This window comes from Chlorocebus sabaeus, chromosome 6 (assembly GCF_047675955.1).
Source record: "Chlorocebus sabaeus isolate Y175 chromosome 6, mChlSab1.0.hap1, whole genome shotgun sequence".
In the NCBI taxonomy this organism is placed as follows: domain Eukaryota; kingdom Metazoa; phylum Chordata; class Mammalia; order Primates; family Cercopithecidae; genus Chlorocebus; species Chlorocebus sabaeus.
In genome coordinates, this window is record NC_132909.1 from 40728612 (window position 1) to 40749034 (window position 20423).

The 20423-nt window shown below is 37.3% G+C and overlaps 2 protein-coding genes across 7 annotated transcripts in view; one reads left to right on the top strand and one right to left on the bottom strand.

The window, feature by feature from the left end:
* LOC103234288 (uncharacterized) overlaps positions 1-18658 on the bottom strand; it is a 104688-nt gene extending 86030 nt beyond the window's left edge. Inside the window, exons 1-4 of one of the 6 annotated variants that reach the window (XM_073016715.1) lie at positions 18538-18652; positions 17938-18033; positions 9765-11159; positions 5678-5721 (exon numbers count right to left, since the gene is read on the bottom strand). In XM_073016715.1, coding sequence (XP_072872816.1) covers positions 5678-5721; positions 9765-11159; positions 17938-18033; positions 18538-18571 — 1569 coding nt within the window. In that variant the 5' untranslated portion in view covers positions 18572-18652. Of the gene's footprint in view, positions 1-5677; positions 5722-7931; positions 7999-9633; positions 9639-9710; positions 11160-17937; positions 18034-18537 lie in introns of those variants that run through there. The other 5 variants (XM_073016717.1, XM_073016714.1, XM_073016711.1 and 2 more) reach the window with 5 other exon arrangements.
* Positions 110-429, top strand: LOC119622659 (small ribosomal subunit protein eS27-like). The gene has a single exon (XM_037995096.2). It carries the CDS (start codon positions 159-161, stop codon positions 411-413), a length of 255 nt encoding a protein of 84 aa, XP_037851024.1. The 5' UTR covers positions 110-158; the 3' UTR covers positions 414-429.
* Positions 18659-20423: the final 1765 nt, after the last annotated feature.

Below are 20423 nucleotides of genomic sequence, written 5' to 3' on the forward strand. Positions count from 1 at the left end.
CAGTTTTCAAAGGGAATGCTTCCAGTTTTTGCCCATTCAGTATGATATTGGCTGTGGGTTTGTCATAAACAGTTATTACTTTGATACATCCCATCGATACCTAGTTTATTAAGTTTTTAGCGCCCTTTCCGGCAGTGACGACCTACCCACATGAGAACATGCCTCTCACAAAGGATCTCCTTCATCCCTCCCCAGAAGAGGAGAAGAGGAAACACAAGAAGAAACGCCTGGTGCAGAGTCCCAATTCCTACTTTATGGATGTGAAATGTCCAGTATGCTATAAAATCACCACGGTCTTTAGCCATGCACAAACAGTAGTTTTGTGTGTTGGCTGCTCCACTCTCCTCTGCCAGCCTACAGGAGGAAAAGCAAGGCTTACAGAAGGATGTTCCTTTAGGAGGAAGCAGCACTAAAAGCACTCTGAATCAAGATCAGTGGGAAACCATCTCAATAAACATATTTTGGATTTAAAAAAAAAGAGTTTTTAGCATAAAGTGCTGTTGAATTTTGTCAAAGGCTTTTTCTGCATCTATTGAGATAATCATGTGGTTTTCGTCTTTGGTTCTGTTTATATGATGGATTACGTTTATTGATTTGCATATGTTGAACCAGCCTTGCATCCCAGGGATGAAGCCCACTTGATCATGGTGGATAAGCTTTCTGATGTGCTGCTGGATTCGGTTTGCCAGCATTTTATTGAGGATTTTTGCATCAATGTTCATCAGGGATATTGGTCTAAAATTCTCTTTTTTTGCTGTGTCTCTGCCAGGCTTTGGTATCAGTATGATGCTGGCCTCATAAAATGAGTTAGGGAGGATTCCCTCTTTTTCTATTGATTGGAATAGTTTCAGAAGGAATGGTACCAGCTCCTCTTTATACCTCTGGTAGAATTCAGCTATGAATCCCATCTGGTCCTGGACTCTTTTTGGTTGGTAGGCTATTAATTATTGCCTCAATTTCAGGGCCAGTTATTGGTCTATTCAGGGATTCAACTTCTTCAGGTTTAGTCTTGGGAGGGTGTATGTGTCCAGGAATTTATCTATTTCTTCAAGATTTTCTAGTTTATTTGTGTAGAGGTGTTTATAGTATTCTCTGATGGTACTTTGTATTTCTGTGGAATCAGTGGTGATATCCCTCTCTTATTAGTCTTACTAGCAGTCTATCAATTTTGTTGATCTTTTCAAAAAACCAGCTCCTGGATTCACTGATTTTTTTGAAGGGTTTTTTGTGTCTCTATCTCCTTCAGTTCTGCTCTGATCTTAGTTATTTCTTGCCTTCTGCTAGCTTTTGAATGTGTTTGCTCTTACTTCTCTAGTTCTTTAACTGTGATGTTAGGGTGTCAATTTTAGATCTTTCCAGCTTTCTCTTGTGGGCATTTAGTGCTATAAATTTCCCTCTACACACTGCTTTAAATGTGCTCCAGAGATTCTGATATGTTGTGTCTTTGTTCTCACTGGTTTCAAAGAACATCCTTATTTCTGCCTTCATTTCATTATGTACCCAGTAGTCATTCAGGAGCAGGTTGTTCAGTTTCCATGTAGTTGAGTGGTTTTGAGTGAGTTTCTTAATCCTGGGTTCTAGTTTGATTGTGCTGTGGTCTGAAAGACAGTTTGTTATGATTTCTGTTCTTTTACATTTGCTGAGGAGTGCTTTACTTCCAACAACGTGGTCAATTTTGGAATAAGTGTGATGTGATGCTGAGAATAATATATATTCTGTTGATTTGGGGTGGAGAGTTCTGTAGATGTCTATTAGGTCTGCCTGATGCAGAGCTGAGTTCAAGTCCTGGATATCCTTGTTAACTTTCTGTCTCATTGATCCAATGTTGACAGTCAGGTGTTAAAGTCTCCCCTAATTATTGTGTGGGAGTCTAAGTCTCTTTGTAGGTCTCTAAGGACTTGCTTTATGAATGTGGGTGCTCCTATATTGGGTGCATATATATTTAGGATAGTTAGCTCTTCTTGTTGAACCGATCCCTTTACCATTATGTAATGGCCTTCTTTGTCTATTTTGATCTTTGTTGGTTTAAAGTCTGTTTTATCAGAGACTAGGATTGCAACCCCTGCTTTTCTTTTGTTTTCCATTTGCTTGGTAGATCTTCCTCCATCCCTTTATTTTGAGCCTATGTGTGTCTGCACATGAGATGGGTCTCCTGAATACAGCACACTGATGGGTCTTGACTTTATTCATTTGCTTGCCTGTGTCTTTTAATTGGGGCATTTAGCCCCTTTACTTTTAAGGTTAATGTTTTTATGTGTGAATTGATCCTGTTTTTATGATGTTAGCTGGTTATTTTGCTCATTAGTTGATGCGGTTTCTTCCTAGTATCGATGGTCTTTACAATTTGGCATGTTTTTGCAGTGGCTGATACTGGTTGTTCCTTTCCATGTTTAGTGCTTCCTTCAGGAGCTCTTCTAAGGCAGGCCTGGTGGTGACAAAATCTCTCAGCATTTGTTTCTCTGTAAAGGATTTTATTTCTCCTTCACTTATGAAGCTTAGTCTGGCTGGATATGAAATTCTGGGTTGAAAATTCTTTTAAGAATGTTGAATATTGGCCCCCACTCTCTTCTGGTTTGTAGAGTTTCTGCCAAGAGATCCGCTGTTAGTCTGATGGGCTTCCCTTTGTGGGTAACCGGACCTTTCTCTCTGGTTGTCCTTAACATTTTTTTCCTTCATTTCAACCTTGGTGAATCTGACAATTATGTGTCTTGGAGTTGCTCTTCTCGAGGAGTATCTTTGTGGTGTTCTCTGTATTACCTGAATTTGAATGTTGGTCTGCCTTGCTAGGTTGGGGAAGTTCTCCTGGATGATATCCTGAAGAGTGTTTTCCAACTTAGTTCCATTCTCCCTGTCACTTTCAGGTACACCAATCAGACATAGATTTGGTCTTTTCACATAGTCCCATATTTCTTGGAGGCTTTGTTCATTTCTTTTCACTCTTTTTTCTCTAACCTTCTCTTCTCATTTCATTCATTTGATCTTCGATCACTGATACTTTCTTCCACTTGATCAAATTGGCTACTGCAGCTTGTGCATGCCACGATTTTCAGCTCCATCAGGTCATTTAAGGCCTTCTTTACGCTGTTTATTCTAGTTAGCCATTCGTCTAATCTTTTTTCAACGTTTTCAGCTTCTTTGTGATGGGTTCAAACATTCTCCTTTAGCTCGGAGAAGTTTGTTATTACTGATCATCTGAAGCCTTCTTCTCTCAGCTCGACAAAAGTCATTCTCTGTCCAGCTTTGTTCCATTGTTGGCAAGGAGCTGTGTTCCTTTGGAGGAGAAGACGCGCTCTGATTTTTAGAATTTTTAGCTTTTCTACTCTGGTTTCTCCTCATCTTTGTGGTTTTATCTACCTTTGGTCTTTGATGATGGTGACGTACAGTTGGGGTTTTGGTCCATTCCAGACCCTGTTTGCCTGGGTATCACCAGCAGAGGCTGCAGAACAGCAAATATTGCAGAACGGCAAATGTTGCTGCCTGATCCTTCCTCTGGAAGCTTCGTGTCAGAGGGACACCCAGCCATATGAGGTGTTAGTTGGCCCCTACTGGGAGGTGTCTCCCAGTTAGGCTACCTAAGGGTCAGGGACCCACTTGAGGAGACAGTCTTTCCATTCTCAGATCTCAAACTCCATGCTGGGAGATCCAGTACTCTCTTCAAAGCTGTCAGACAGGGACGTTTAAGTCTGCAGAAGTTTCTGCTGCCTTTTGTTCCACTATGCCTTGCTCCCAGAGGTGGGAGTCTACAGAGGCAGGTAGGCCTCCTTGAGCTGTGGTGGACTCCACCAAGTTCGAGCTTCCCAGCCACTCTGTTTACCTACTCAAGCCTGGGCAATGGTGGATGCCCCTTCCCCAGCCTTGCAGTTTGATCTCAGACTGCTGTGCTAGCAGTGAGCGAGGCTCCATGGGCGTAGGACCCTCTGAGCCAGGCGTGGGATATAATCTCCTGGTGTGCCATTTGCTAAGACCATTGGAAAAGTGCAGTATTAGTGTGGGAGTGTCCCGATTTTCCAGGTACCATCTGTCACAGCTTCCCTTGGCTAGGAAAGGGAATTCCCTGACCCCTTGCGCTTCCCAGGTAAGATGATGCCCCGCCCTGCTTCCACTCACTCTCCGTGGGCTGTACCCACTGTCCAACAAGCTCCAGTGAGATGAACCCAATATCTCAGTTGGAATGCAGAAATCACCCATCTTCTGCATCACTCACACTGGGAGCTGTAGACTGCAGCTGTTCCTATTGGGCCATCTTTGAACCTCCCTTAAATCCAGAGTCATTCATTTTAACTGCACACTTGGGAATAAAACACATCTTGGGCTATAGGCCAAGAACTTTCAAAGATAACTTACAAATTGTGGGGAGACCTGGTACAGAAACATTTACCCCTATGCCTTAAGGAGTAACACTGCTAATTCCAACCATTAACTTGGAACTACAGAAATATAACATGTCATTATACCACAAAACATCTTGTTATTTCTATTTTAGATTCAGGGAATACACATGCAGATTGGTAGCATAGGTATACTGCATGTTGTTGAAGTTTGGACACTTAACTATCCCATTGCCCAAGCAGTGTACACTACACTTGATAGGTAGTTTTTCAATGCTTGTCTCCCTTTCTTCTTCCATCTTTTTAGAATTCCCAGTGTTCACTGTTTTCATCTTTGCTTCCATGTGCACCCAATGTTTACCTCCCACATATAAGTGAGAACATGTGTTGTTTTACTCATCTGTTAAGTTGCTTACATTAATGGCCTTCTGCTGCATTCATGTTGCCACAAAAGACATTACTTCATTATCTTCTGTGACTGCATAGTATTGCAGGCTGTATAAGTACCTCATTTTTCTTATCCAATCTAAGATTTATAGGCACCCATTTCTCCTGAAGTCAGGATGAAGTTGAAACAGATATCTGTTTCTCCACAACTTCAACATGTTGATTTTTGACTTGCCATAACAGACATTCTAACTTGTGTGAAATTGTATCACATTGTCGTTTTGATTTACATCTCTGATGATTAGGGATGTTAAGCATTTTTTGAATGTTTATTGGCAACTCATCTCTTCCTTTGAAAAGTGTTGATATTTTCTGCTTTGTCAAATTAAATTTCTTATAGATTCGATATATTAATCACTGGTATGCACTCTGCAAATATTTTATTTCATATCGTAGGGTATCTGTTTCCTTTGTTGATAGTTTCTTTGGCTGTGCAGAAGCTCTTTAGTTTAATTAGATGCGAATTTTTGATTTTTATTTTTCACACTCACTTTTAAGATGTTATTCATAAATTCATCCCAGAGGCCAGTGTCTAGAATAGTCCTTCCTAAATGTTCTCCTAGGATTTGTGTACCCTGAAGACTCACAGATAAGTCTCTAATCTATCTTGACTTATATTTTCTATATGGAAAGAGGTAGGGGTCCACTTTTTTCTGCATATGACTAACCAGTTTCCCCAGTACCATTTATTATTATTATTACTTTTGAGGCAAAGTCTCACTCTGTCACCCAGGCTGGGGTGCAGTGGCGCCGTCTTGGCTCACCGCGACCTCCGCCTCCCAAGTAGCTGGGACTACAGGTGCCTGCCACCACGCCTGGCTAATTTTTGTATTTTTAGTAGACGGGGTATCACCATGTTGGCCAGGCTGGTCTTCAACTCCTGACCTCGTGATCCGCCAGCCTCAGCCTCCCAAAGTGTTGGGATTACAGGCATGAGCCACTGTGTCTAACCCCCATTTATTAAATAGGGAGTTATTTTCCCTTTGTTAATTTCTGTGGGCTTTGTGAAAATTAACTTGGTTGTAAAAGTGTAGCTTTATTTCAGGGCTTTCTCTTCTTCTCCATTGATGTATGTATATTTTCACATCAGAATCATATACTGGTTACTGTAGCTTGTAGTATAATTTTAAATCAGGTAATACGAGGTCTCTCTCATTTTTTTTTTTTCCCCCTAAAGTTGCCTTGGCTATTTGGGCTCTTATATTGATACAAACTAGTTTTCTTTGCTGGGTCCAGTGGCTCATGCCTGTAATCCCAGCACTTTGGGAGGCCAAGGCTGGTGTATCATGAGGAGTTCGAGACCAGCCTGGCCAACATGGTGAAACTCCATCTCCACAAAAATACAAAAATTAGCCAGGCACAATGGCAGGTGTCTACAATCCCTGCTACTGGGGAGGCTGAGGCAGAACTGCTTGAAACTGGAAGATGTAGGTTGCAGTAAGGCCAGATTGTGCCACTGTACTCCAGACTAGGTGACAGAGTGAGACTCCATCTTAAAAAATAATAATAATAATTTAATATGGTTCACTTACCATAAACTCTTAATATTCTAATTTCTATATTTTCTAGCAAATTTTATATTTGTCACATTTTGGGTAAGAATCTAGTAAGACTTTCTTTTTCAAACAATATTTTCTTTTTACAAAGAAAGCAGCTCCATGCGAACTGATTTAATCCTCACGCCTGTGGACATGTATGCCATTTATCTTAACTAACTGATCTGAAAGTTACATTGATAAGCAAACTCTCCAGTTAAAACCAATTTTTCAGTGCATTAAAAAATACCAAAGTTCTCATCAAAACCCACAAAATACCATGTGAAATGACATGGCATGAAGAAAAGTGGGAAGACTGTAATACAGAAAAAGAAGAAGGGCTATGATGCATACATGGGTGGAACACACATAAAAAGACAAACAAAGCTTAAGATAATTAGAAAATAAATGAAGCAGAATTTCTTTTTAAATTCAGCAAAATTCAGCTTTGCAGCCTGAAAAAAATGTCCTCTCCACATGAAGAATGAATGTTATTTGTTTACCTTTGATATTTTCTACCTGACTTGAAGTTGCAAGTTTCACATGAATATTTACGCCTTATTATGGAGTATCTGTTACACAGCAAGCACTGTCATGTTTGTTTGTTACATTTATGTATAAAAACATTCTCATGACTTATGAAGCTTCCCTAGTACCTACCTGAACAAACTGCCCAATCGATGAATAAATTTACTTATATCCATCATAAAAAGTGAAAAAAAAAAAAACATAAGTAGGCTTATATAGGGTTCTCCAATTAAAAGAACAAAATGGAAAGTTCCAACTAAATAAAATATAATTTAATGCACTAATTTTAGAATTACAGGTAAAAATTGTTTTGTGTACATGACTAAATTTATTTTATTTTGAGATGGAGTCTTGCTCTGTCACCCAGGCTGGAGTCGCCCAGACTGCAGTGCAGTGGCACAATCTTGCCCACATAATTATGTTACATATGCATATTCTGATAGAGGCACATAATAATCACATTAGGGCAAATGAGGTATCCATCACCTTTGGAATTTGTTTTTTGTATTATGAACAGCTCAACTGTACAATATTTTATTTTTAAAATAATTTTATATTTTTATAATCGTTATTTTTATAATAAAAATTATATATGTATATAAAATTTGCACATTTCTGAGTCCTGGATAAATACTTAAAAATAATTTCTTGTATTTTTTCTTTGAATATGTGACCTGTCTGCTTGCAAATGCATACAGACTTTTAGTTTTGATTTACAGAGTTAAGTATACACATCTATTAGTCTAAATATAAACCTTAGGTGTAAGAAGATTATGGATTGTGTTTGAGTATGAATTTGTAGCTATTTTCAGAATAATCAATATTGGAACAAGACAAATCATTTTAATAAGGTGTCTTTTTTTGTTTTGTTTTGTTTTTTGAGACAGAGTCTCGCTCTATTGCCTAGGCTAGAGTGCAGTGGCATGATCTCAGCTCACTGCAACCTCTGCCACCTGGGATCAAGGGATTCTCCTGCCTCAGCCTCCCGAGTAGCTGGGATTACAGGCATGCACCACCACATCTGGCTAATTTTGTATCTTTAGTAGAGATTGGGATTCTCCATGCTGGTCAGGCTGGTCTTGAACTCCCGACCTCAGGTGTTCCACCCGCCTTGGCCTCCCAAAGTGCTGGGATTACAGACATGAGCCACCGTGCCTGGTCTTGTTACCACCTTTTACCTATACCCTTGAGCAAGGTGGACTAGGTTAAAGTAAGTGGAATAATGTGACTTGATTGAATGCACAATATTTAAACTGTTAAAAATGCTGAATTACGAAATTAAGTTCAGACATAATCTAAAATTTTTAACATGTACTGCTTTTTATTCATAAAAGTACAATTAGTAAAATATACTAATTTATAATTTTAACTAAAACTATTTGTCTCTCATTACAACGCAGATTACTCTGAACACCTACCTCCCGCATCATACAATACTGTAAGTGAATTAAGTGAATTACAAAGAACCTCTTTACTTAGATTTTCATCATGCATCTTACATTTTAATGTCCTTACTCTTTCATAGAAGAGGTAATAAATGCTCACCTAATAAAAAGTAATCTCTCATATCTTTTGGTCACATGCTTTCATATATGAATACAATAGGAATAAAGAAACAGCATGGACCAGGCGCAGTGGCTAATAACTGTAATCCCAGCATTGTGGGAGGTAGAGCTGGGTGGATCACCTAAGGTAATGAGTTCAAGACCAGCCTGGCCAACATGGCAAAACTCTGGCTCTACTAAAAATACAAAACTTAGCCGGGCATGGTGGTGTGCCCCTGTAATCCCAGCTACTCGGGGAGCTGAGGCAAGAGAATCACTTGAACCCTGGAGATGGAGGTTGCAGTGAGCCGAGATCACGCCACTGCACTCCAGTCTGGGCAGCGACAGAGCAAGACTCCATCTCAAAAAAAAAAAAAAAAAAAAAAAGGAAAAGAAACTAATTTCTTTAGCATGAAGTAATTTGAGAGTTAATTACAACATTAACATGAAGTAATTTGAGTTAATTACAACATTATTTGTATGAAGCAATTTGAGAATTTGCCACATTATTTACTTTTCAAAAAAACCTGTAATCTTTCCAAAAAAAAAAAGTATACTTGTAACTCTCCAAAAAACTTCTACTCTTTTAAAGTTATAAACAAATAATTTTTCTACCAAGTTTAGTTTTTTATTGTATTCTAAACTCAGAACTCTGATTCAGTGTAAAGTCTGAAGTGTCAGTGCCTTATATATTTCTAATGTAAATTCTCTGATATTTACAGACTTAACATAGAATTAAATATTTTTTTCTATTTACTACAACTGCAAAAATATATTTTAATATGAACTCTCTGGAGTTTTCTAACCTGTAGTTTTTGAATAAATGTTTTTTTCCAAATTTATTATATTTGCAGGGTTTTTCTATATAAATTTTCTGACGTTGAATGAAGTTTGAGCAATTGCTTTAGGGTTTGCCTCTAATACAAAATGAATACAAGATCTGTGTCACAAGTAAAGTTACCACAACTTTGTTTATATTTGTAATGTTTGTCTTCAAAATAAATCCTCTTCAGCACTTTAAAGGCTTACATTTTCTCAAGACTCTTTTGACAGTAATTGCACTTTTAATGCTATTAAGTATAAATTCTCTGATGTTGAGTAAGATGTGAGCAGATATTAATCATTTAAACTTTTTTATATTTGTGCGTTTATTTTCAAGTATAAAGGCTTTCGTGTGCAATAAGGTATGAGCATTGTGTAAGTTTTGCCACATTGTTCACACTTGTAGAAGTTTTCTCCAGTGTGAATTACCTAACCTGCAAGCAAGTGTGATAACCATTTAAAGGCTCTGTTGCATTATTCATATTTCTGTGATTTCTTACCAGCACACTTTCTTTTATGTTTGGAAATGTTTGCGATGTTGTCACAAGCATTGTTACAACTTTCAGGTTTGTAGAGTTTCTCTCCAGTATGAATCATCTTATGTCTGTTAAGAATAGAGGAGTTGTTAAAGGCTTTGCCGCATTCTTCACACTTGTAGGGTTTCTCTCCAGTATGAATTATCTTATGTGTAGTAAGGTGTGAAGACTGGTTAAAGGCTTTGCCACATTCTTCACATTTGTAGGGTTTCTCTCCAGTATGAATTACCTTATGTTTAGAAAGAGTTGAGGACTGATTAAAAGCTTTGCCACATTCTTCACATCTGTAGGGTTTCTCTCCAGTATGAATTCTCTTATGTGTAGTAAGTTGTGACGATAGGTTAAAAGCTTTGCCACATTCTTCACATTTGTAGGGCTTCTCTCCAGAATGAATTCTCTTATGTGTAGTAAGGTGTGAGAATCGGCCAAAGGCTTTGCCACATACTTCACATTTGTAGAATTTCTCTCCAGCATGAATTCTCTTATGGGTAGTAAGGGTTGAGGATTGTTTAAAAGCTTTGCCACATTCTTCACACTTGTAGGGTTTCTCTCCAGAATGAATTCTCTTATGTGTAGTAAGGTGTGAGAACCGGCTAAAGGCCTTGCCACATTCTTCACATTTGTAGAATTTCTCTCCAGTATGAATTATCTTATGTGTAGTAAGGGTTGAGGACTGAGTAAAAGCTTTGCCACATTCTTCACATTTGTAGGGTTTCTCTCCAGCATGAATTATCTTATGTGCAGTAAGGGTTGAGGACTGGCTAAAAGCTTTGCCACATTCCTCACATTTGTAGGGTTTCTCTCCAGTATGAATTCTCTTATGTGTAGTAAGGTTTGCAGACTGGTTAAAAGCTTTGCCACATTCCTCACATTTGTAGGGTTTCTTTCCAGTGTGAATTATCTTATGTGTAGTGAGGTGTGAGAGCCGGTTAAAGGCTTTTCCACACTCTTCGCATTTGTAGGGTTTCTTTCCAGTATGAATTCTTTGATGTGTAGAAAGGTTCGAGGCCTCATTGTAGGCTTTCCCACATTCTTTACATTTGTAGGGTTTCTCTCCAGTATGAATTCTTTCCTGTTGAGCTAAGTGTGAAAGCACACAAAATGACTTTTCACATTCTTTACATTTGAAGGCTTTCTTCCCAGTATGTTTTATCTTATGTCTGTCTGAATTTGAAAATTTATAAAAGACTTTTACGTATTTGTCACATTGAAATATTTTGTTCTGGGCAGTTGTCAAACACTGGCTAAGTCCATTGTAACATTCTTCGCGCACCTTACACTCATCCACGCTTTTACAGTATTTTCTTAGCTGTAAATTTTCATGTCCACATTTTATGTATCTTCTCAGTATCACTTTTTGGAAATAATTTTTTATGCCCTGCTTTGGCCAAAGGTCTTGGGCAAAATAAGGACATACAACTGAAAGAAATAAAAACAATAAATCACTTTACTTACTAGACTCAGATGAATATACTTTACAAATCTAACCTATAAAATGATAGACTACATCACAAGATGGCACAGCCAAATATTACATGTTGTAACATTTTCACAGCCATATAAAGTAACAAAAACATACAGACCAAATTACATTTGTGAAAAATTAAAGTAAGTTAAGTGTGTGCAGTGCCCCAGGTGAGTCCAGTGCAAAAAGGCACATAGAAGAAAGTAAAGTCTGTTACATTTACCCAACACAGATCTTCCTGCTTCCCTATATAATATAGTGACTTTAGAAATAAACTGCCAACTCCTGGTTTCATTTTTAAAAGACAAATAAAATAATGGCTTATACATCTTTATTTCTCAATGGCAGGTGCTTTTACAGACACTGGTTCCTGTCTCTCACTGCATAAAAGTTCTGAAAGAAATAGTGGTATTCTTTCAAATGACAGTTTGAGTGTGCTGAGATAAAAGGTAAGGTACCAAAACAGATATACAGACCAATAGAACAGAACAGGGCCCTCAGAAATAACACCACACATCTACAACCATCTGATCTTTGACAAACCTGACAAAAACAAGAAATGGGGAAAGGATTCCCTATTTAATAAATGGTGCTGCGAAAACTGGATAGCCATATGTGGAAAGCTGAAACTGGATCCCTTCCTTACACCTTATATAAAAATTAATTCAGGCCGGGTGCAGTGGCTCAAGCCTGTAATCCCAGCACTTTGGGAGGCCGAGACGGGCGGATCACGAGGTCAGGAGATCGAGACCATCCTGGCTAACAAGGTGAAACCCCGTCTCTACTAAAAAATACAAAAAACTAGTGGCGGACGCCTGTAGTCCCAGCTACTTGGGAGGCTGAGGCAGGAGAATGGCGTGAACCCAGGAGGCAGAGCTTGCAGTGAGCTGAGATCCGGCCAGCGCACTCCAGCATGGGCAACAGAGCAAGACTCTGTCTCAAAAAAAAAAAAAAAAAAAAAAAAAAAAAAAAAATTAATTCAAGATAGATTAAAGACTTAAATGTTAGACCTAAAACCATAAAAACCCTAGAAGAAAACCTAGGCAATACCACTCAGGACATAGGTATGGGCAAGGACTTCATGACTAAAACACCAAAAGTAATGGCAACAAAAGCCAGGCAACCTACAGAATGGGAGAAAATCTTTGCAATCTACCCATCCGACAAAGGGCTAATATCCAGAATCTACAAAGAACTTAAACAAATTTACAAGAAAAAAACAATCCCATCAAAAAGTGAGCAAAGGATGTGAACAGACACTTCTCAAAAGAAGACATTTATGCAGCCAACAGACACATGGAAAAATGCTCATCACCACTGATCATTAGAGAAATGCAAATCAAAACCATAATGAGATACGATCTCAGGCCAGTTAAAATGGCAATCATTAAAAAGTCAGGAGACAACAGGTGCTGGAGAGGAAGTGGATAAATAGGAATGCTTTTACACTGTTGGTGGGAGTATAAATTACTTTAACCATTGTGGAAGACAGTGTGGCAATTCCTCAAGGATCTAGAACTAGAAATACCATTTGACCCAGTTATCCCATTACTGGGTATATACCCAAAGGATTATAAATCATGCTACTATAAGGACACATGCACACATATGTTTACTGTGGCACTATTCACAATAGCAAAGACTTGGGACCAATCCAAATGTCCATCAATGATAGAATGGATTAAGAAAATGTGGCACATATACACCACGGAATACTATGCACTCATGAAAAAGAATGAGTTCATGTCATTTGCAGGGACGTGGATGAAGCTGGAAACCAGTATTCTCAGTAAATTATCACAAGGACAGAAAACCAAACACCACACGTTCTCACTCATAGGTGGGAATTGAGCATTGAGAATACCTGGACACAGGGCAGGGAACATCACACACTGGGGCATGTTGGGGGGTGGGGACTGGGGGAGGGATAGCATTAACCACCATGGCACATGTATATCTATGTAACATAACTGCATGTTGTGCACATGTACCCTAGAACTTAAAGTATAACAAAAATAAATAAATAAGAAAGGTAAGTTTTACAGCAGCAGAAAGACTGTGGTATTACAGACAGGAAACAATTATAGCAAGTGATTATTGGTTATTAAGAAGAAACATGAATAGCTGAGTGTGGTGGCTCACACCTGTAATCCCAGCACTCTGGGAGGCCAAGGTGCGTAGGTCAACTGAGGTCAGGAGTTTGAGACTAAGCCTGGGCAACATGGTGAAATCATCTCTACTAAAAATACAAAAGTAGCTGAGCATGGGGTCACATGCCTGTAATCCCAGCTAAGTGAGAGGCTGAGACCGGAGAATCACTTGAACCCAGGAGGTGGAGGCTGCAGTGAGCTGAGACCATGCCATTGCACTGTAGCCCAGGTGACAGGAGCAAAATTCTGTTTCAAAAAAAAAAAAAAAGAAGAAGAAGAAGAAACAACACGAATAAACTCCTTTGACTAAAAGTAAACAGAGAATTTTAGACAAGGCACATCCTAAGAACATGTTTGAGAGACTCCCAGAATCTCTAGCCAAGATAATTGTTTTCAGACTATGTCAGAAAAAAATGCATTTTAAAGACTGTGACAGGTAGCTTTTTAAAATGTCCAAATCTCAAAGATTACAATGTATACAAAACAGAGCAATATGATTTCATCAACAATATTGTGTAAATTCCAGAAAGAAACTATAAAAAAGATGTACACATTAATTTTAAACACTAACAAATTGAATAATATCCAATGAGTGAAACAGGAATACAGTCAGTCCACTGTAGAAAATCACAAAAATGAGAATAAAAACAAAAATATCAAAATATTTTTAAAAATTTGGAGGTAAAAAATAGAAAAATAAAAAATAACTGGAAAATCCTAAAAGAAAAATGATGTAAAAATGAAGTTCAACAAACAAATTAGGATACACACAAAGATATTTATAACGAATACATGTTAAGCACATTTTCAAAAATCACAGACAAGAAGAAAGTCTTCGGAGCTGCAAGATAAAAGTAATGTGTCATTTACAAACACAGTCTTATGATATAACCAGTGAATTATTAACAAAAATTTTGCAGGCCATAAAGAAACTGTGTGACACAAAGTCCTGAAAAACAAAAAAGACAAAAAAACAACAAAAAACTGCCATGAAGTGAGAATAACACCATCAACAAATCTGTCCTGCCAAATAAAAAGGAAAAACCTTCCAAAACAACCAAAATCTGAAAAAGTGTATTAGCACTGCATATGCCCTGCATATAAAAGATGGTGAACGCAGCTCCTTAACCTGAAAGTAAAAGGATCCAAGAAAAAAAAAAAAAAAACACACATACACAAATAAAAATACATTATTTTCTGGGAAAGATATGCACATACACAAAGATAGAATCTTGTGGCATTATCATAATGGTGCAGAAAACATTTTAAATTATTCTCTAAATTTTGAAAAATAAAAGCACAGAAATTATAAACATCTGTTAACGAATATACAATGCAAAAACATAATTAGCAACATCAATGACAAATTTCAGGGCAGATGTAATGAGGAAGAATTTTTTATTCAACTGAAGTTGATTTTGTACCAAATTAAAAATATACTGTTGTTTCTTATAGAGGTTTTATGGAAGCCCCAAGGTACCACAAAAAAAAAATCTGTACAAATATACAAAAGTGAATTAGAAATAAGTAAAAGGATATCAATACAAAAATCAAAAGACACAAAGACAGAGAGAAAATGAGAAACAAAGATGCAAGAATCAAATAAAATAATTAAAAACGTAACAGTAAGGTCGCTATCAGACAATTACTTAAATATATATATCAAATTAACTTTCAAATCAAGAGACACACTTTCAATAAACAGATTTATTAAAATTTTTAAAAGCCAAGATCCAACTTTTTTTTCTACAAGTCAGTAGAGATCTAATGATAAAAAAAACACTAAAAGGGGGAAGATGGAAGAATGTATTTCATACAAATATTAATCAAATGAGAGCAGAAGAAATCAACATAATATTATGCAAGCTACATCTTACGTCAAAAACTGTCATATTTTATAAAATGTACTTGAAGTCAAAACTCCAAGGAGACAAAAAAGGACATTAACACTTACAGATTTAGGCTGGGCACAGTGGCTCACACTGGTAATCCCAGCACTCTGGGAGGCCGAGGCAGGATCAAGTGATCCTCCTGATCACTTGAGATCAGGAGTTCGAGACTGGCCTGGCTAACATAGAAAAATTAGCCAGGCATGGTGGCAGCCACCTGTAATCCTAGCTACTCAGGAGGCTGAGGCAGGAGAATTGCTTGAACCCAGGAGGCAGAGGTTGCAGTGAGCCGAGATCACACCACCGCACTCCAGCCTGGGATGCAGAGTGAGACTCTGTCTCAAAACAACAACAACAACAACAACAACAACAACAACAACAACGACTTTAGATTTACTCACTGGGAACCTATGAAAAATGTGTATATATATCTGTGTGAGTGTGTGTGTGTGCATCTCACATTAGGGCTCCAAACATATATAGCAAATATTGACAGAACAACAGAGACACATAGACAGCAACGTAATTATAGTAGGGTATTTCAACACTGCACTTTCTGCAATAAAAATTAAATGAGAATATTAGTACGGGAATAGAGGGCTTCCAGGCAGTATAAGACAATTATTTCTAACAGAGGTATAGAAAACACTCAACACAAGGACACACATGGTTCTCAACAGCTAATACAATATTTTCCTTGATAGACCACCTCTTATGCCAAAAAAAGAGAATAAGTCTCACCAAATTTTTTAAAAGTGAAATTTTATAAATTACTTTCTATCACCAAAATGAAATGAGTATACAACAATAAGAGAAAAAAAACCTGAAAACTTAACAAATATAAAGAAATTAACACACTCTTAAGCATGCTCTTGTGAAAGGTTGAAAAAGGTAATATTGTAAAGATGTCCATCCTGCTCCATACAATCTACAGATTTAACGCAATGTTTTTCAAATTTCTCATTGCATTTTTGAAGAAACAGAAACAGCAATCCTTCGAGTATACAGAATCTCTACAGACAATAAAGTACCCAAAAATATTAAAAATGAAACAAAACAATGTTGGAGGCATTACAGTTTCTGATTTCAAAACACATCACAAAGCTACAGAATTAAAACAATTTGGTATGAGTATAAAGGTGAAAAAGTAGACTAATAAAATAGAATGCAGCACATATATAAAGTCTCACATATATGGTCACATGAAGAGTCACTTGCATACCCACAATTATTTTAGCATTGTTACTAAAAGTCAATAGGTAAAAGCAAGGTAAATTTCGGTCACCAAATCGTTCAGCAGATATAATTTGAAATATAAAAATACCAAAATATTACTCAGTTTGAAAAAAAGCAGGAAATATTCTAACAACTATAAAAGTAACTCTTGATGACTTTATGCAAAATAAAATGAGCCAGCCACAGAGAGAGATTTTATGAAATATATAAAGCAGTTACACTCTTAGAAACAGAAAAAAGAATGGCATTTGAAAAGTGCCAGGAAATGGGAAAAATTGGTAGTTGTTTAATGTGTATTGTAAAATTTCTAGAAGTCTTTTATAAAACAATGAAATATACTTCACATGCCTGAAATGTACAGTACAGTGTTTTCGAGTCAGGGTCAAAAATCACCTCAGGTGATCCACCTGCCTTGGTCTCCCAAAGTGCAGGGATTACAGGTGTGAGCCACCATGCCCGGCTGAAAGAATATTATTAAAGTGCCATATTATCTACAATGATCTCTAGATTCAATAAATTCCCTATCAAAATTCCAGTATTTTTTTTACAGTAATAGAAAATACAATTCTCGGCCAGGCGTGGTGGCTCATGCCTGTAATCCTAGCACTTTGGGAGGCCGAGGCAGGCGGATCATGAAGTCTAGGAGTTCAAGACCAGCCTGGCCAATATGGTGACACACCGTCTCTACTAAAAATACAAAAATTAGCCAGGTGTGATGGCTTGCACCTGTAGTCCCAGCTACTTGGGAGGCTGAGGCAGAAGAATTGCTTGAACCCAGGAGGCAGAGGTTGCAGTGAGCCAAGATGGTGCCACTGCACTCCAGCCTGGGTGACAGAGCGAGACTCCGTCTCAAACAACAACAAAAAAATGAAAATACAATTCTCACACAGAACTACAATAAACTTTGAATAGCCAAAGCAATCTTGAAAAAAAAAAAAAAAAAGAACAAAGCACAAGAACATCATACTTTATAATTTCAAACTATACTTCAAGACTATAAGAAGAAGACAGAATGCAATGTGCAGAAAAATTAGCAATAAAAAGACAACGGAACAGAAACCAATACTCTCACACACTTAGGACATGATGTAAAAAGAGAACTTAAAAAACAGTTTAACACAGAGTTTCTCAAAATTATGCAGATTATCTGTGTGTTTTCAAAAACAATGAAGAAGCAGTCAGATTTTGCAGTCTCTTATATGCCACGAAGAGGACTGTCTTGGCTGTCACTGTAAACTTGAAGGAAGGTCACCAAAGGGAAAGTAAAATCTTTAGTGATTTTACAAAGATCAGACAGAAGATGCTTCTTTGTGAGAGCAAAATAAAAAAAAATTCAGGTTTCCTAGAAACTATTTCATTTGGAATACAGATTTCAAATCATTTTAAGGACTTTTCTTTTTTCTGCTTTGGACGTCTCATCTGTGTTGTCTGTTGTATTCATTTTCACTCTCACTTACCTGGGGGTTCAGCTCCCATCTCATGTCTCTTCACATTCCAAGGTTCTTTTCCTTGCTCCAGACAGGTGATCAGGTCTGGCTTAGAGGCAGCAATACCTGTTTTATTAAAAATAGCATGAATCGTGCTCATATTCTCCAATTATCAATTTGGTAATGGGTTCAGTAAAAATGATGTAATAGAATATTCTAGTACATTAATTCCAAAATACTCATTTACAACAAAAAATTTAAAATATTTAGGAAATATTTTAATTTTGTACGTTCTTAATTTTACTACCTGGTACTACTAAATCAAAAATTGGTAGTGGCAATTACATTTTAAGATGTGGGCAACAGTTATGTTATGCCACTAAATTTCTAAAATTAACACTAATCTAGAGTGAAAGGACACAGATCAGCTCAGGAGTGTGGAAAGTTCAGGTCAAAATGAAACATCTTGAAATTCCTTTCTACACAAAGCTTGAAGTTTAAAAACAAACAAACAAACAAACAAAAAACACAGAGATCTGAAAGCATAAATTACCAAAAACCATTCTACAAAAAAAGAGAAATAAAACTTATAGGGTATATTAGGGAATTGTGTACTGAAGTTATCCTCACCCAGGAAGACCAGGTTGCTGTAGTTCTCTAACATCACATTCCTATATAAATTCTGCTGTGCAGTGTCCAGGCATTGCCACTCCTCCAGAGAGAATTCTATGGCCACATCCCTAAATGTCAACACTCCCTGAAAAACATACAAACACACACACACACATATTTACCAAGTGGCCAGGAACAGAATTTTTAATTTGACTCAAGGCAAAACAAGAGTAAAGAGAACTGGTTCTTACTTATAGGAGTGACTGAAAATATTTAATAAATAACTTTCAACACAGAAATATTCTCTAATGTATTCTCTAACTCTGAGAAAAGAGAGTAGTATAAGATCCACAACATCAATGCATAGATGATACTTTTCTGAATGATGAAATATAAAATTGAGGGCATTAACACTAACATGTACATTTTTGAATGCTATATTTACATCATACAGAATAAGTTGTGTAAATTTTTCAGATGGAAAAGACATATTCAGTTAGAAAACACTGCTCAAATATTAATGTGTACGATAAACTGGAGATCTGGTTAATGCAGATTATTTTTTCAGAAAATCTGGGCTGGGCATGGTGGCTCACGCCTGTAATCCCAGCACTTTGGGAGGCTGAGGTGGATGGATCACGAGGTCAGGAGATCGAGACTATCCTGGCTAACACAGTGAAACCCCGTCTCTACTAAAAATACAAAAAATTAGCCGGGCGTGGCGGCGGGCGCCTGTAGTCCCAGCTACTCAGGAGGCTGAGGCAGGAGAATGGCGTGAACCCCAGAGGTGGAGCTTGCAGTGAGTTGAAATCGCGCCGCTGCACTCAAGCCTGGATGACAGAGCAAGACTCTGTCTCAAAAAAAAAAAGGAAATCTGGAATAAAATCTGAGTTTCTGAATCTCTAACAAGCTCACCAGTAATGCCCATGTTTTTGGTCCAAGGAAACTATTTTGTCAAACATCCAGTAAGTGGAAGAGCCTGTGTGTTTTTCAGTTTTTCTGGCCTATAAACAAAGATGAGAGCTTTCATTTTCCAAAGACAGATAAATGGAAAGAAAACCTAAGAAAGGTCAGCTACCAGATTAAATGTGATTGTTCATGCACATCTGCTGAATAAAGATATATAATAATTAAGAGAAAAATAATTAACTCTATAGAAAAAAATCTGTCACAGAGCTCATTAACCAAGTGAGTTACTAACATCAACTGCATGAAGACAAATTTTTATGGTGTGCTGATGCACAGAGAAGGACACGGCATCACTGCTATGGTATCTCCCAGCCAAAAGTAAATTATAGCCTGAATTTAATCATAAAGAAACATTGGTTTTATGCAAAGTTCCAGATACCAGTATCTCCCATGTTCTGTACATTTTAATGGTGATTTTCAGTAGTCTTTTTTTCAAACCCTAAAGAGTAAGTATCTCCTAATAATTTTTTTTTTCAAAACTGTCTGGGTAATAAATGCCATCCTATTTAAATAAGCATTTTCTTAATCCTGTTCTGCATACAGCTAATGGAGAACAGAGATGGAACCTCAACATTACATGCTCTCCATCTTTACTAAGGACCCCAGCTTCTCCCCAATAGGAATACTGAGTATCCACACCTTTCCATGTTCCACAGCCACAAAAGAAACATTCTTAATATTGCAGTTCATAAATTCACCGTGAGAATTCTTTATGACATATAAGAAGGCAGGATCTTGATAATGTAGAGAAGACTCTGGTATATAGGAAAGAAATGTTTTTCAGACCCCCCTTGACTATAATAAGAACTAAAAAGTAGTTAAAACAAACTCATTAGGAAGAAAAAGCACAAGTAGAAAATTAAAGCTCTGCAAGTATTGAATACGTGGCATTCTAGGAGGCAGAGTGGACACAGCTCTTCATCTGAGACATGTTT

Coding starts and splice junctions, on each gene's coding strand:
- LOC119622659 (XM_037995096.2), top strand. CDS start 159: ATGCCTCTCACAAAGGATCTCCTTCATCCCTCCCCAGAAGAGGAGAAG.